The sequence below is a fragment of the Branchiostoma lanceolatum genome, chromosome 4 (assembly GCF_035083965.1).
Source record: "Branchiostoma lanceolatum isolate klBraLanc5 chromosome 4, klBraLanc5.hap2, whole genome shotgun sequence".
Classification (NCBI taxonomy): Eukaryota; Metazoa; Chordata; class Leptocardii; order Amphioxiformes; family Branchiostomatidae; genus Branchiostoma; species Branchiostoma lanceolatum.
This window is the reverse complement of record NC_089725.1, coordinates 30,728,467-30,745,319: the sequence shown is the minus strand read 5'-3', so window position 1 is coordinate 30,745,319 and position 16,853 is coordinate 30,728,467. Positions and strand designations below refer to the sequence as shown.

The following is a 16,853-nucleotide window of genomic DNA, read 5'->3' as shown; positions in this document are numbered from 1 at the left end:
TAAATACGGGATAATGTAAACTAGAGGCTACAGTATGCGTCTGGCAGCCGTACAGGGCACATTAGTGTAGGCCTGACTGAGACAGTATACCACATCATCATCATCATAGTTCGTCCGGATTTACTCCGGTGAGATACAGTCAATAAAGTTTTTCCAATACAATTTGTCCTTCATGGCGGAAAATAACGCAGTTCCTGACAGTCCAGTGTCTCTTTCTATCAATGTCATTAAAGTTGTGTGAGGTTGTGTGCGTTTTCCCTCGGGTAGCCACTGCATTAGTCGCCCAGCAGGCTCGTCGCTGCGAACAACATGCCCTGCCAGGGCGAGCCGTCGTCGTCGCACAACTGACGAAATGGGTGGCAGAGAACCATAGAGTTGCTTATTTGTTAGATGGCTTCTCCAAGTACATTGTATACCATTCTTAACATTCTTGTGTATGTAACATTCAGTTTCTTACTCTGGGCTGCACTCATGGCCCATGACTCAGAGCTGTAAAGTAGAATGGTCTCGGTAAAGGCTTTAAACACTTTGGTTTTTGTTTGCTTCCTAATAGGAGCTTTCCATATCTTTTGTAGAGAATGGAGGGAACTCATTCCACATAGTCTCGTCCAAATGATCAAAGTTATGGGTTGTACTCAGATATCCATCTGTTTATGCTTATGCTTATGTTTATGCTTCGAAAAAAAATCATATCGACGACTATTGGACTCAACAGCGGCTTTACTGCTATAGTACTCGATCACTTTCCAGAAACCAGGTGCAACACATGCAAATTTCATGTCAGATTTCATCATGATATAAAAAAATGTTGCCGCTTGAAGCCTGTAGAATTCTTTGATAATACCAAAAGACACAAAACTTCAACGATCAGTGCCAATTTCAGCTGCACATTCGACATTTCGCGGTTTTAACACCACGCCAAAATTGAATGCACTCAGTTACCATTAATAATAACCTACGTCTCAACAATTCATACAACTCAAAAACGCACTCTTGATGAAGCTGTCTCGGATATAAAATGGTCACTTTTGGACAAGGTCAAGTAGCTTCCTCAAGAGTTAGATTATTATCTGGACTGGCATTTTAGGAGTTTACAAATAGATAATGCCCATGTACTTCTTGTTGGGGTACAAACGTAGCCGTGAGAACTAAGACCATTTTGTTTACAATGGCTTTAGACCAAAGTTGTGGTGATTTCGTCCGAACTAGGCTAGGTATTTTTGGTACTGCCTCAGTCAGCACGACAAGTGATGCATCGTATGATATGCAAATACAGCCGTTGGTTGCCATCAATATGTTATAAGGGTTAAAGGTCGTTACAGTTGTTGACAGCTTCAAGTGTTTTGCCTTTCCCAGCTTAGGCCATGTTGATTTGATTACATGGATGACATCTTCCGGGGACCCAAAAACTGATGCGAGCGTATGAATAATAATAAAAAGTTTGAAAAAATAGTTACCTTCATTATAAAATCTACTTGCTCAGGAACCACACACACACAGTATGGTATACCTAAATATATATTCTTCATTTTCGTTCTTCCAAAACTTTTGCGAAACATTTTTTTTTCAGTTTACAACATGTATTTTCTCATTTTGCAGCTGCTTTTTACGATTTACAGTCAGTGGCCGTATACTTCCCTTTTTATGAAAACCATATAATGAAATCAACATGGCCTGATTAGTCTATAAAGTTTATAGGCAATCAAGAATGGCATATGCAAGATACACCTGCCTGTCTTCATTCCAAATTCCAACGAGGACACGCAAACAACTCTTTGCACGCGGCGGCTTTGGAATAGTCCATTCTTACAGGTGGTTTTCGAGTATTTCTTGCGATTTGAGGGGCTCAAAGGCTCCAAACATATATTATCCAATTAACAAATTCCGAGGAAAACTATAACAGCAGGAACAAATATTTGCTGCCGTATACACGCGGTGGTTACCACGGGATATCTGAAGCTACAAATAAGACCGCCGCTCAACTTATCCTTGGTTGAAACGACAGTCGGATGGAAGCGTGAGTAGCCAGAACAAGGTTAATCAGCAATACTATTATCAAATATTTAAACGCCACCGAGAATCCTGCTACGAAGGCTAAAATTCTTCATTGCCAGGCCAGTTGGTGAGAGCATTCGAAGTGCACGCTATTGTGTCTTTTGTGCGATGACGATGCTGTGTATTGATACTGTGTAGCGGCGGTTTACATTAGTGACAGTGTAGGTTAGCATGTACAACACGAACAATCCGTCCTGTAGCAGACTGGGAAACCTGTTGCGCACCAGAACAACGCTGCTATGGAGTCTGTGCTTCTGTCAGGTGCATTGTTTGTTTATTTAAAAGATCTCCATTAGTGACAGTACATGATACATACTTCATTAATCTTCCTGGAGTCGTAATTACAACAAACACATCATGACTTCACTACACCCGCCAACTGTTTGGGGGACCGAAGTTGAGTGCTCTGGAACGCTGGAGATTCAGCAGCTGCCATGCTTGTCATCATCTGCCATGCATGTCATCATCTGCATCTTCAGCATTTCCGGGACTTTTCTCCACTGGCCAGGCCGACAAGAGTGGACCACGAAAACAACTACGGCTAGGGCAGACGCTATCACAAGACTCAGGGTTGATAACCCTGGGTCCCTGAGTCTTGTGACAGTGTCTGCCTTAGTCGTTAATCCAACTCTGCTCAGTATCCCGACTGGTGTTTTTTTAAAGTGTCATTCGAGAAGTGCTGCAGTATGCACTCCCCACAAAACGAGGCTGTTGTGTTCAGAATGGCCACCTGCTCAGCTGGACAGGACACGTTAGAAGTCAGCAGGTGGACACTACCATTGGGAAGGACATGGAACTCTTCCACTGTGAACGTCAAAGCGGGTTCGCTACAGTTTTCTAAGGGAATAGTTTCGTTTGATGAGCCACGACTTTTGCGAGCGGACGAGGAAAGCTGGCATGTGTCTGCGAACGGATCGGACAAAGTGTCAGAGGAAAACTGATTAGGGCTGTTTTCACCCGCCCGATAGGCATTAAAGTTGAGCAGATTATCCATTTCTTGGTTTATAGGCCTTCCAAACTAGCCTGTGGCCTTTACAAAGGGCTAGCCTTGCAGACAAAGACAAAACAATGGAATTAGACATGGATGGAATAACAATCTATAACAATATTCAAAGTACATACAAATCATAATGCTGTATGGAAGTGGTATTGAACAGATTAGTCAGAATCCGTAGGGACAGTCAGAGCATATCAGTGCGGTGTCATAAGACACCCCCCCCCCCCCCGAGGCAGCATAAGACCATCCCTGAGGCAATTTACCGCACTTAGACTTCGTAGGACTGGAAGCGTGCCAAGCGGCATACCCCCAACTCCCACACCCAAACTATTCAGTCAAATGCCTTGGAAGTGGTGATAATGATATACATTCACTTTTGTGTACCTTCACGTATTGAATGAGTTAAGATGTAGAGTAAGCATTTAGTGACATTTTGTATTGTTCTCCATTGTTTTTTCGTGTTTTTCACCGTTGCTTGCAAGCAGCCCTTGACAGGTATACACTTGTTATTTAGAACGGATATGAACGCCCGTGAACTCATCACGACCAGATGATGTTATTTATTCATTACTATCTATTATTAAAAGGCGCCATGTACATCGGTAAAATCCACCTAATATTCAATGTCAGAAATGTTGTGTCGAGGGCAAGGATTGCGCAAATGAAGACATCTGAACTAAGTTTGACTCAAAAGTTTCTGTTAAGATAAATTGTACATTATTGTTTATTTACTTCATATGGGTTTCGTTGCAGATTATGGTGTATACGTTATTGAGTGACTGTTTGTTTGACTTATGTGCCATACAGTTTTTTTTGTCTGTTGTTTTCTGTTGGTTATATGAAAAATCAATAAAAACAGATGTAATTAAAAAAAGACATCTGAACTAGATAATACATCGTAGTTTCAAGTATGAACAATATGGCAATACGCTTTTTTTACGACCCCCACACATCCAGTTTTGCTGTGGGGCTAAAATCTTGAAACGTCGTTAAATGTGTTTCGAAGTGTTTTTTTCTTTTCTTTCATGGCTTAACCATGAGTTGCAGTGGAACGTTCATTCAGTGGTCCCTCCCTGATAAACCGGGCGCTGATGCCCACCGACAAGGTAATGCTACGCGGCGCATACCGCTTCAACAGTGACCGAAAACATTACGCTCTCACCGCAACTACATCTACCCCCTCCTCAAACAACTCTACTCGGTGGATACAGCCTTCAACAAAGAAGCCATTGCATTCTTATTTGGCCCGCTCTGAAAGGTTCTCAGAGCCACAAAAGCTAAACCAAAGTCAGTTCGTACATGGAACTGTTCCTAGGGGCAGGGCGAGAGGCTAATCTACCGGAATAATCAACAATTATCGGAACAGTGGTTAGTTTGGTAGGATTTGATCTATGCTCTCACGTCAAGTAAAGGCCAAGACAAGGTACTGATCATAGTTGCCGCGACTTTATTTGTTGATGTTATCATCAAGTTGGAAGAGCAATGGACATTACCATGTATTTTGTATATATGTGCCTGTACTTAGCCCGTGATAGGGCATGAATGTACAATATAGGTTATTATTATTAATGACTTATTGCAGAACAACCAGATAGACTTAGATAAAGTAGAAGTTGACTGACACTGTATATTAGATTGCAAAGTGTATCATAAGGAAAGAATTGTGTGTCAAAGAGAATTTTCCAAACTTTGAATATCTAAATGCAACGGATAAGTTTATATGCGCTTTGACAAACTTGTATAGGAATGGTTATATGTTTCCACTTCTACACATGTATAAGGCTGACTCGTTCAGCTCAGTACTGTGACACCACCTTTGTCTGTTGTGTAACGTATTTTTTGCTCTGGTGTTGTTGTCTACGTTCCTGTATATGTTTGTTATAAGTCTGTTAAGCTATACCTGTACCTACCACTTCGATAGCCTCCTTCGCAGACTTCCTATGACAGCGGCGTATATATTTGGGGGGGGGAGGTTCTTTAAAGGGAGTTGTGTAGCCAAGGGAGTTGTGTAGCCGAGGGACGGCCGCTGTTAGAGAACCTCCACCAATACGCCGCTGTCATAGAAAGTCTGCGAAGGAGGCTACCACTTCGAGGCATGAACGCACACTGCCTCGTACATTTATTCATATCTAAACTTGTTCTTACTACCGGTACTACTGACAGGATCTACGTCTGGTACGAAATATGGACACGTAAGAACATTGGAGAAGCACAAGTATATTGGTGGACTGAATAAACAAGTACAATGTTTACATCAAACTCTTATATTAATCATGACTGTTCAAAGCTTTTATCTGTTAAAGGGTGTGGATTACAGGCAGTCTGTACTTTCGATTGTGTGAAAGAACTCCAAATATCCCAAAGACCCTGAGTTGGATTTGAGACCAGTGCTTAAATGTTAGGAAGAGATTTGTTAGGTTACGTCTGCCACAGGAAAAAGAACATGAATCTTAAACTCTCACGAGCCTTGCCATGGTTAAATAAGGTAGTACAAGCAGCTAAAATCTATGCGGCTGGTCTGCAGTCACGGCTGGAAGGCTAGGATGGTGCTCGTAACACGCAGGCTGCGGTGGGACTATCGCCATTGCGGTGGCCTGTTGACGACATGAATGAGGAAATCAGCTAAAATATTAGGAAATATTAAACAAAAGAGTGTTTACGCCAAAAATAATTACTCAAGCAACTGGATAAGATTTTGAAACAGTCAAACGTTTCAGACAGTATCCACTGTCTTTCGTCAGTGACTAAAGATAGGACTGAGAACACCAGGTTTGATACCAAAACTCTGAATAGATATGTTAATGAGGTAAAGACAATTTAGGATGTCTTGAAGTATTCTTTAAAAAGAAGATTAATTCAAGACAAAGTTTATGCCAATAGTTCAATTAGCTACTGTTGTTCTAGTACAGTAACTAAATGTTGCTTGTCCGGGGGTGGGGGGTGGTGGGCAGTGCTTTATCCCAGGTGCCTGAAAGTTGAACGCGTAGACCCCCTTTCCTGTTGAGGGCGGGGTTGTACATCCTCTCATATATTGCTTCTCTAATTCCCCGTTCGAACCAGCGTTCTTCACGATCTAGCTATAGGATGTCCGTGGATTCGAAATTGAATGAGTGCCCCTGGTTGTGTTTTAGATGGTGGTAAATGGCAGAGGAGTAGCGGTTAGCGCTCTTTCTGCAATGTTCCTTGTACCTTTCTTTTAGTGGTCGACTTGTCTCCCCAATGTACATGTTATTGCAGTTCGGTTCCTCACATTTCAGTTTGTAGATGACATTGGCTTTGATGCCTTTTTCGGGCCTGTCTTTTGGATGGACTAGTTTCTGCCTGAGAGTTGAGTGAGGTTTGAAGTTGGTGGCAATGTTGAAGTTTTGGAAGATACGTCTGAGTTTTTCCGATACGATAACATATCTATTCAGAGTTTTGGTATAAAACCTGGTGTTCTCAGTCCTATCGTTAGTCACTGACGAAAGACAGTGAATACTGTCTGAAACGTCTGACTGTTTCAAAATCTTATCCAGTTGCTTGAGTAATTATTTTTGGCGTATCTTATTACCTGGATGTCTAACCTTCATCAACTTAAAAGAGTGTTTACTTTGTAAAATGATAGACACACACCGTCGGTGCTCTCGTTTCGGAATGATTTATTTTCCATCAAAGGAACCTTCATCTTTAGAAGGTATCTCACTGGACTGTGCCAAATTGAGCTCGATAGTTGCGAAAACTTTGCGAAGTTTTGCTCATTTTCCGTTGCGGGATTTGCGTATGAAGCCCAGATGAGCCAAGGAAAATGACCACGCCCGGAATGTCACATTCTCAATTTCGATATAAGATAACTTTACTGGAAGTCGCAGTATTGCCACTTAATCAATAGCCAATTTACAACGATTGAAAATCATCAAAGGGTATTTGCACTGATAAACGGATGTTCGCCGTTTTGCGCCGTTTTGTGCCATTTTGTTCCTTTTTCGGGCGACAAATTGCGCCGATTGGCGGTGTGTGCCACTTTGTGAATGCCTGGTGCTATTTGGCGCAGTCCAGTGATATACTGATACTGATGAAGTCTTCCGTACAAGTTTCTTACCTTTAGGAACTAAACGTCTCTCCTCTCCTCCCCCTGAAGCCGTTTCCCGCCGGGCCCACGCAGCAGCGCAAGAAGGTCTCTTGCTTCCTCGACGATCCTCCTTTTGGGAGAATAGATGGAAAAAAAAACGAAATTATATAGACCATTTGTGTGGGCTTGTCTAACATCGTCAACTAATGATTCGGTCACAATGTCAATTGAAAAAGGGCCTGGTAGTTTCCGGACTACTTTTTGCACTTTCGAGCGTGACCCCTACGTGGCCCCGTGGGGCACCCTGCGGCTACCTGGCTATTTTGGGGTGTTTAACTCGGACTTAAAATCAACCCGGGACCCGTTAACGAATAGACGCCGTGAACTAATCGTGGATGTGTGAACACCAAGAGGTTCCCGGCAGGTCCACCGGGACAAATTTGTGACTTCAGGGCCCGGTCGGGACTACACCCCCTGCGGGCACCGCTACAAATGTGACCGTAGCATTAGGCACACATGACGTTGAACATATTCTACAAAAATCTGCAGATAAGTACATCGCAATGTCTGCCCAGGAGCACTGTGGCGGTATGTTGAATTTAGAACAACCACATAGGCCAACCGCCCTAGTGCTCTGCAGAGACTGATGAAGGGACAGAAATTCACAGAATATTCCACATCAATGTTTCTTCGTGAAAATGCAGACGCCATCATAACCTACTACAAGAACCATACATTTGGTAAATGCATGCTTTTCAATCCCATGCTTCTAATGAAAATTATGACATTAATTCAATTTTATCAGCAATTTTTCTATGCAAATTAAATTGAGGGTCTACTTTTTTTATTTTCTGGAGAACGGTAAGAGCTACAGTATAGTACCTAAAACAGTATAGTATCTAATACAGGTAGAACAAAAAGATATTTTGAATAAAGCTTTCGTTTTTTAATGAAGCTTTACCAAGGTAACTGGAAATGTCATTCTTTAATTAGCGAAAATTACATTGACGTTAGCTTACCGCTCAAGTGTGGTGGGATCTTCACCAACACCATCAGAGCTTCCAGGTCCTAGCGTAGTAGGGCCAGACTCGACGCCAGACTCCGGGCCTGTTGTAGGACCAGACTCAACGCCAGGCTCGACGCCAGACTCCGGGCCTGTTGTAGGGCCAGACTCAACGCCAGGCTCGGCGCCAGACTCCGGGACTGTTGTAGGGCCAGACTCAACGCCAGGATCGACGCCAGACTCCGGGCCTGTTGTAGGACCAGACTCGACGCCAGACTCCGGGCCTGTTGTAGGGTCAGACTCAACGCCAGGCTCAACGCCAGACTCCGGGCCTGTTGTAGGGCCAGACTCGACCCCAGACTCGAGGCCAGACTCCGGGCCTGTTGTAGGGCCAGACTCAACGCCAGGCTCGGCGCCAGACTCCGGGCCTGTTGTAGGGCCAGACTCAACGCCAGGCTCAACGCCAGACTCCGGGCCTGTTGTAGGGCCAGACTCAACGCCAGGATCGACGCCAGACTCAGGGCCTGTTGTAGGACCAGACTCGACGCCAGACTCCGGGCCTGTTATAGGGTCAGACTCGAAGCCAGACTCCGGGCCTGTTGTAGGGCCAGACTCAACGCCAGGATCGACGCCAGACTCCGGGCCTGTTGTAGGACCAGACTCGACGCCAGACTCCGGGCCTGTTGTAGAGACAGACTCGACCCCAGACTCGGGGCCAGACTCCGGGCCTGTTGTAGGACCAGACTCGACGCCAGACTCCGGGCCTGTTGTAGGGTCAGACTCAAAGCCAGGTTCGACGCCAGACTCCGGGCCTGTTGTAGGGCCAGACTCGACCCCAGACTCGGGGCCAGACTCCGGGCCTGTTGTAGGACCAGACTCCGGGCCTGTTGTAGGGTCAGACTCAACGCCAGGCTCAACGCCAGACTCCGGGCCTGTTGTAGGGCCAGACTCGACCCCAGACTCGGGGCCAGACTTAGGGCCTGTTGTAGGACCAGACTCGATCCCAGACTCCGGGCCTGTTGTAGGGTCAGACTCAACGCCAGACTCCGGGCCTGTTGTAGGGCCAGACACGACCCCAGACTCGGGGCCAAACTCAGGGCCTGTTGTAGGACCAGACTCGACGCCAGACTCCGGGCCTGTTGTAGGACCAGACTCGACGCCAGGCTCGATGCCAGACTCAGGGCCTGTTGTAGGACCAGACTCGAGCCCAGACTCCGGGCCTGTTGTAGGGCCAGACTCGACGCCAGACTCGAGGCCAGACTCGGGGCCAGACTCGGGGTCAGCTTCGGGGCCAGGCACAGGGCCAGATGTAGGGCCAAAGACGTTGCTTAATATGTTGTCAAGCGCAGCGCCTAATTCGGGGTCAGACTCGGTTCCAGCCTCGGGCCCAGACACGGGTCCAGTCTCGGGTCCAGTCTCGGGTCCAGTCTCGGGTCCAGTCTCGGGTACAGTCTCGGGTCCAGTCCCGGGGCCAGTCTCGGGGCCAGTCTCGGGGCCAGCCAGGGGTCCAGTCTCGAGGCCATTCTCGGGGACAGTCTCGGGGCCAGTTGCAGGGCCAAACACGTTGCTGAACATGTTGTCAAACGCAGCGCCTAATTCGGGGCTAGTCTCGGGTCCAGTCTCGGGTCCAGTCACGGGGCCACTCTCGGGGCCAGTTGCAGGGGCAGTTGCAGGGCCAAACACGTTGCTGAACATGTTGTCAGCAGGGGATAATTCGGGTCCAGTCTCGGGTCCAGTCCCGGGGCCAGTCTCGGGTCCAGTCTCGGGGCCAGTTGCAGGGCCAAACACGTTGCTGAATATGTTGTCAGCAGGGGATAATTCGGGTCCAGTCTCGGGTCCAGTCCCGGGTCCAGTCAGGGGGCCAGTCCCGGGTCCAGTCACGGGGCCAGTCCCGGGTCCAGTCACGGGGCCAGTCTCGGGTCCAGTCGCGGGTCCAGTCGCGGATCCAGTCTCGGGACGAGTTGCGGGGCCAGTCTCGGGGCCAGTTGCAGGGCCAAACACGTTGCTGAACATGTTGTCAAACGCAGCGCCTAATTCGGGGCTAGTCTCGGGGCTAGTCTCGGGTCCAGTCAGGGGTCCAGTCACGGGGCCAGTCTCGGGGCCAGTCTCGGGGCCAGTCTCGGGACCAGTTGCAGGGCCAGTCTCGGGGCCAGTTGCAGGGCCAAACACGTTGCTGAATATGTTGTCAGCAGGGGATAATTCGGATCCAGACTCGGATCCAGACTCGGACCCAGACTCGGATCCAGTCTCGGGTCCAGTCTCGGGTCCAGTTGCAGGGCCAGGTGCAGGGCTAGGCTTGGCAAGGCCAGACCAAAGGCTAGGCCAAAAGCCAGGCCAAACGCCAGGCCAAACGCCAGGGAAAGGGCCAGGGTTAGGTTTAGGTTGCGGCATAGGGAGAGACCAAGGGTTACTCCAAGGGTTACGTATAATAAAGCGACGCGCATGGCCATCTCCCTCCTCTTCTCCGCCCCTCAGGAACTGTTCGCTCTCCGCCAGGGCGCTGTCCTCCATTTCCACCCTCAGCAGGTCCAGCAGAGTGCGTGCTTCCTGAGGCGCGAGCCTGGTGGAAAATGACAAAATTTCTACTTAATTTGTTTTTAATAAACAACTGTCAAATTTCAAGACTAATTGGCCTTTTATCACTCAGATGTAAGACTGAAAATTGTATATCCCTGGCCAACGGTCCACCGCAGAAAAGTCTAAGGTCGGCAAGTTTTTATCTAGGGTATGCCGGTAACCTGAAACACATGTTTTTCCTAGGCCTTACTTAAGTCATCCACTACTTCTCATCTTAGGTGTCTTGATTCCTAGACTACTGAGAAGATGACCTCAGCCTACCTCTTCTGTCTGAGCGAGCTCGAGTCTGCTTGGTCCACCATCAGGAGGGCGGACAGACCCAGGAACATCGCCAGCTTGTAGCCCATGGTCACCTAGGTAACAACAAAAATCGCTAGAAACGTTATGATTTTGTCTTCAAACGTCGGCTTGGAGATTCCATTCTCGCAGGACCTTATACAGTATATGTAATTTAGGAATGGAAGACCTTTATCGTACGTTACTTCTCGTACAAGCTAAGTACAGGTCATGGTGATAAAGCAGTGGAATAATTACAGTGATGTTAAAAACGTGATATTCTACTACATCTATATATACCTATAAACACCAATTGATACTGTTATGTACAGGTTCAATTCCTTCTCGCTTCTTAATACAGTTGTAGATGTATGAATATATGGAGCCTATAATACATGGTCTGTCTTGTTCCATAATGAATACGAATTTCTATGTACTATCTAGATATTGAAAACTAGGAAATTTATCTAGTATACAATTAAAGAGCATATTTCATTGTTGTATAGTGCACAATCAACAACAAAATGACACTCGTCCTCAATCTTATCTAAATTACAATGTTGGCAAATTCTTTGTTGCAATAGAACGTGGTTTTGTCTGCCTTTTTCAATGTGAAGTTTGTGTGAACTAAGCCGGAGTTTTGTGATGGCTGTTCTGTGTCGAAAATTTAAAGGCTGCGTTGCTGGTTTTAGGTGCCTCGAGTTAAATTGAGAGGAACATAATTACATAACAACGTAACACTTACATAACAATGAACGTCTAGTATTAAAAGGGTTCAAGATTTTATATCGTCATCATAGAAGAGGTAGAGCTCAACTTTATTGACTGATACAATTTGTGCATTGTTCTTTTTAGACGAGTTGATATGGGGTCGTGTGGCGCAACGGTAGAACTAAGAGGTTCGAATCCTGTCATGTCACCGATCTTGTGCCCTTGGGAAAGGCACTTTACACGACTTTCCTCACTCCACCCAGGTGTGAATGGGTACCTGACTTCGGTTGGGGAAGGTCGTATTGAGGTCAGCTGGTGGCGCCGAATGGCAGCCGCCCAGACCCTTGCGACAGTTCCACATAGAATACGCCGCAACAGTATGGGATCCACATACTAAGAAAGACAAAGATAAATTGGAGAGGGTACAGAACCAAGCAGCCAGATTCTGCACGAAGAACTACGTCAGGAGTGCTAGTGTCACCAAAATGAAAACAGATCTGCAGTGGATGTCACTCGAAGAGAGAAGGAAAATGTCCAGACTATGCATGATGTACAAAATGACTAATAAACTGGTGGACGTACCAATTATTAAGTATCTAATATCAGCTCAGAAAAGGACAAGAAATAGCCATGCCTTTAAGTATCAGACTTTTCAACCGAGGATTGATGAGTTTAAAAATTCGTATTTTCCTAGAACGATCGTAGAGTGGAACTCGTTACAACCAAGTACAGTGGAAGCATCCTCACTAGATAGCTTTAAACAATGCATGCAGTTAGATATGCGAAGGTTAGATGTGACAGGTCGTTCGGTGTAATGCTGCCGCGCCGCGTGCCTGCGAAGCTGTTACGCCGAATGGCGGTTAACGGTGCACGCACCAGTTCGGTAGTCCGCGACAAAAAAGGGACGAAAGGGTTTCGAGGGTCTGGGTTTGAGTTCACATTTCTCAAAATGTGCTTCGACCTGACATTAGATACTAACATGGCCGAAAAGCGTTTGAATTGGTGTGTTTTGGGTGGAAATTGCGTTTCGATCCGAGCCTTACTTCCGGATATCCATACGCGTTGAAGGTAAACTGCCCCTTTGACCTAGATTGACCTTTGTTGCGTTCTTTTGGCCGTGTTGCATTACCTCGCGCGTCGGGTGATTGTGAAAATCACAGTGGTAGGATTTTGTTTATAATGGGCTTGATTATACCTTGGAGTTTTCTCTTTCTGACACTAACAGTCATTTTCGTGTCAAAAAATTTTGTGATGTATTTAGTTCCACGGGAAAATGCCAAATTTTGCGCCTCATTTTTGACGGAAAAATACTTTTTCCCTCTTATATTTACTAAAATTACAAAGGTTGAAGAAACCGAAACTCGGGTTTTCTTGTAGCTAGAGGGATAGCCTTCATTCCCATTCACAGTTGTTTTGGCTCAGAAGTATTTCCTGGAAGAGACGGTCGCTAGACTTAGGGGTGTGCAAACTCGAATTGAGACCCAAAATCAACTAGGGGGTGCCCCCTTATACCGGCTATATAGATACAGATACAGATACAGACACATAATGCAAGTGTGGATAAGATATGTATATGTTGTGTATTATGTGAAACCTGTAACCCCAGCATCAATTCAGCGCTAGAAAGGCTGCCATTGCGGGTAATTTCTGACAAATAAAAACATTTTTTTTTCTCATGGGTTACACATTTGGCTCTGTCTGCGCGTTTCCACCTTTAGCACACTGAAGTAGCCGTTTAGCACCCCATTCTCTATTAGTTACAGAGTTAGACAGCAGGGAGAAGGTTAAGAAAAATTACGCTTTGAACAATTAGTAGCGCCACGTCACATGTTGCATAACGAGCTAGGATCAAACATGCGCAACGATATCAACCTCACATGGTTCGAACAAACCTGTTCTTCCAGCCTGTTCCCATTGCTAAGTATAATAGAGCTGTGACTAGACTGGCTTGAAGGCGAGGGGTTTTCGCTGGACTCTTACGTTGTGAAAAGGGTCGAGGGATTCAAAAGTACAAACTGACCATTAACTTCTAGTATTTATCCACAAATTCTATGACAAAAGTATCGCCCAGTTTATGTTTTCAAGTTTACAAATACATATGTATAAGTTGAGTTCTTGTTGCGACATATAACTTTACAGTAATTAGACTACTAATTGGAAATGGCATGGATACATGTAAGGGGGTACTCCTATAAGAAAAAAGTCCGGAAACACAAACACACACAGACACGCACACACCCAAAACTATATCTTCATCTTTCATGGAGATAATGATACGGAATATGATCGAAACTTTTTGATTTGGCATCATTTTTGGAAGCAGTGGAAGACGCATTTGTCTGTAATGGATTGGTTTTGTAAAGTTAACAAAGTTGTAGTTTTCTTTTCGGCAGTAATGACCGTTCGGAAACTACATGTAGTGAGTTTCTTTGGCGTCTTTAGATCGATCTTTTCTTCCCTGGTCTTCAGAGGGGCAGTTAGGGATAAATTGTTTTTCGCCTTACTCTGCTTTTGACATAGTAACTACCAAATTTTACAATAATTGATCGGACTGGTCTTTTTCGGCAGGGGGCTAATTACTCTAAGGCGCGGGGCGATGAGCTTGCCGTATGACGTGGCAGGCCTGCTCATGGAGAGAAATTCTGGGCGGCACAGAACCAGTCTCTACCAAAACGATAAATTCCTAAATTTGATTAAGCTTTTCGACCCAAGGTGGTGCATTTTCCTTTTTAACTAATATTCGTCTACCATTTTTCACGATATGCTGTCGTGCGTTTGTAATTGAAAGTTGCTTTTATACGTTTTATACGTTTTTGCACCCACACTGAAGCTACGTTACGATCGGAAATGGCATCGACCGGTCAGCGATATGGCGTTGACCGTTTTAAATGGCAACGACCGTTTAGGAGACAGAAACGTGCTTCGCCGCCGATTGGACCTGCACGGGGTCACACGGGCGCAACGGCGGCGACAACCCCGACCCCACCCCGCCGGTGTCAGCCCGGCCCGCGCCACGCCCACCACATGGCATCGACCGTTTCAAATGGAAACGACCCTTTAGGAGACGAAACGCGCCTCGCCACCGACGGGACCTGCACGGGCCCACCGCCGGCGACACCCCCCGCCCTGCCCCGTCGGTATCAGCCCGGCCCGCGCCAAGGCCACAACCATTACCTGCGGTTGCAAGAATCAAAATGTGCCTCCAACGTTAACAAGACGAATGTAACTGTTTACCTTTACCGAGTCACCCGCAAACTTCAAACAAATGTTCCGATGGCGAAATCGTAACTATACATGTCAGTCAATGCTATGTCTCGCGACCACCGTGCACCGACTTTTACATAGGGACGTCCGGATATTATGTAACCCTTTACATTTTTCTCACGCCAATAAAATGCACCTTTAAGACCCTATCTCACTGGACATGCGGCGCGTTGGTGGCCTCGCTAAGTCTTGAATTGGATATGTGCTGCCCTTGACTTTACGGTGGACATATCATGCAAAAGGTACAAGAATGACTAAAAAGACAACAAAACACACAAAGCGTAAAATGATTCGTTTTCTATCGACGAAATTCATTGAGCGTGCTGTCGAATCGCTCGGTCACTGCCAGGTCGCCAACTTACCGCGAGTCCAGTGAGATAGGGGGTTTAGCTACCCTACTTAACAACGATGAACAAGCCAGTCACACAGGGACGAGAATATACCCCTTGCTTACCGTGATTAAGTGTCTCCTCCCGGATATCTCAAGACGTTCCCTAGCGAGCTCAACTCCCGCTCAGCTTGAAGACTTGGACTGGGTATTTGTAACGAAAGGGAACCGGTCTGACAGTTAGACACTCACTTTTCTGCAGATTGGGCCATGCTGATTCGATTGTATGGATGACATCCGCGCGCGCATTAATTTTTGTCCGTTTCAAAAAATTTCGACCTTGCTGTAAATCGTACAAAGCAGCTGCAAAATAGAAAAATGACCTAAGATATGCCAATTACAAAAACAAATATTATTGGCAAACGGATACCAATGTCGTAGAATGCCAATAGTCGAGGGGATTCTCAGAAGAGGCCTAGAAATTGACAAACGTAGCACACCCTGTATATATTTAGTTCAGTGTCATAGAATAATAGAACCATAGACGGGATCATAGAACAATGTACCTAAAGCCCAGGTTACACATAGCCGAACATGGCCTCCCGACTCTCCCCCGACCATGGTTAGAGTGATTCGTCAGTGATTCGGTAGCTAGGTCGGCTGGCGTTCGGCTTAGTCGGCTGGCGTTCGGCTGTGTTGGTTGGTGTTCGGCAGCGCCAGCCGAATGTTTTGAAAATTTCAAAACATTCGGCTCTGGACGGAGGGTCTGATATGTGTCGGCTGGTGTTCGGCGCGGTCGGCTAGTGCTCGGCTGATATTCGGGATTGAGTCAGCAGTAAAATCAGAACCTTAACCACGCCAGAAACACTACTGACTTACTCCCAACTAGTTTCCAACCTACCCATAACTCACCCCAAGGCCGTAGACAAAACTCTGCAAACTAATTCTCAACCAAGTGACTACTATCGGAACGTGGGCGAATCACCCCCGACCTTCACACGACCAAAAACAAAGAAGAACACTAAAATCAGTATTAAAGCTAGCCATGATCCGAAGTCGATCTCTCGGTGATGTTAGCAACATAATAGAATGGATTATTTTAATTAGAAACGAAAATGACCCCTCTTTTGAAAGTCGCTGAATATGTCCATTTCAATTCGTGAGAGGGTCTGCCATCGGTCGGGATTTGTCAGGAGAGATTCGTCAGTCTGCGGCTAGAGGTTGGGATGGTTGGGAGTAGGCTAGAAAGCATTCGGGGCCCATTCAGGAGTAATTCGTGTATTGGTTAGGAGATGATCGGCGCATCTTCGGCGCATGTTCGGCGCCAAAGATAGGCGTGGCCCAAAAACTGGTCAGACTGCTCCCGAACTTCAGCCGACCTGAGTCGGCTAGCGTTCGGGAGCCATGTTCGGCTATGTGTAACCTGGGCTAGAGAATGATCAAGAGTCATCAAGCTATCATTCTATGATATTGAACTAAATATATAAAGGGTGGGCTACGAGACCATGTTTTCTGGTTTCTCCTCCTGGACTACAAAGTCAGTTGCAAAATTTAAGGAATAAGATGTGTAATAACAAAAAAAATTAAGAATCTA

General features: G+C 46.0%; 1 protein-coding gene across 1 annotated transcript; it reads right to left on the bottom strand.

The window, feature by feature from the left end:
- Positions 1–6,850: 6,850 nt before the first annotated feature.
- On the bottom strand, positions 6,851–15,483 carry LOC136433995 (putative per-hexamer repeat protein 5). Its single transcript, XM_066426642.1, has 4 exons — positions 15,386–15,483; positions 10,942–11,033; positions 8,120–10,663; positions 6,851–7,230 (listed from the first exon to the last, which is right to left on the bottom strand). Exons 2-4 carry the CDS (start codon positions 11,025–11,027, stop codon positions 7,140–7,142), a joined length of 2,721 nt encoding a protein of 906 aa, XP_066282739.1. The 5' UTR covers positions 11,028–11,033; positions 15,386–15,483; the 3' UTR covers positions 6,851–7,139.
- Between the last annotated feature and the right edge of the window lie 1,370 nt (positions 15,484–16,853).

Bases quoted from the DNA above. Each gene is read 5' to 3' on its own strand.
- LOC136433995 (XM_066426642.1), bottom strand. From the start codon at position 11,027: ATGGGCTACAAGCTGGCGATGTTCCTGGGTCTGTCCGCCCTCCTGATG. The intron at 10,664-10,941 runs GTAGGCTGAGGT...ATTTTCCACCAG, and splicing joins AGCTCGCTCAGACAGAAGAG to GCTCGCGCCTCAGGAAGCAC. The intron at 7,231-8,119 runs GTAAGCTAACGT...TTCTCCCAAAAG, and splicing joins GATCCCACCACACTTGAGCG to GAGGATCGTCGAGGAAGCAA.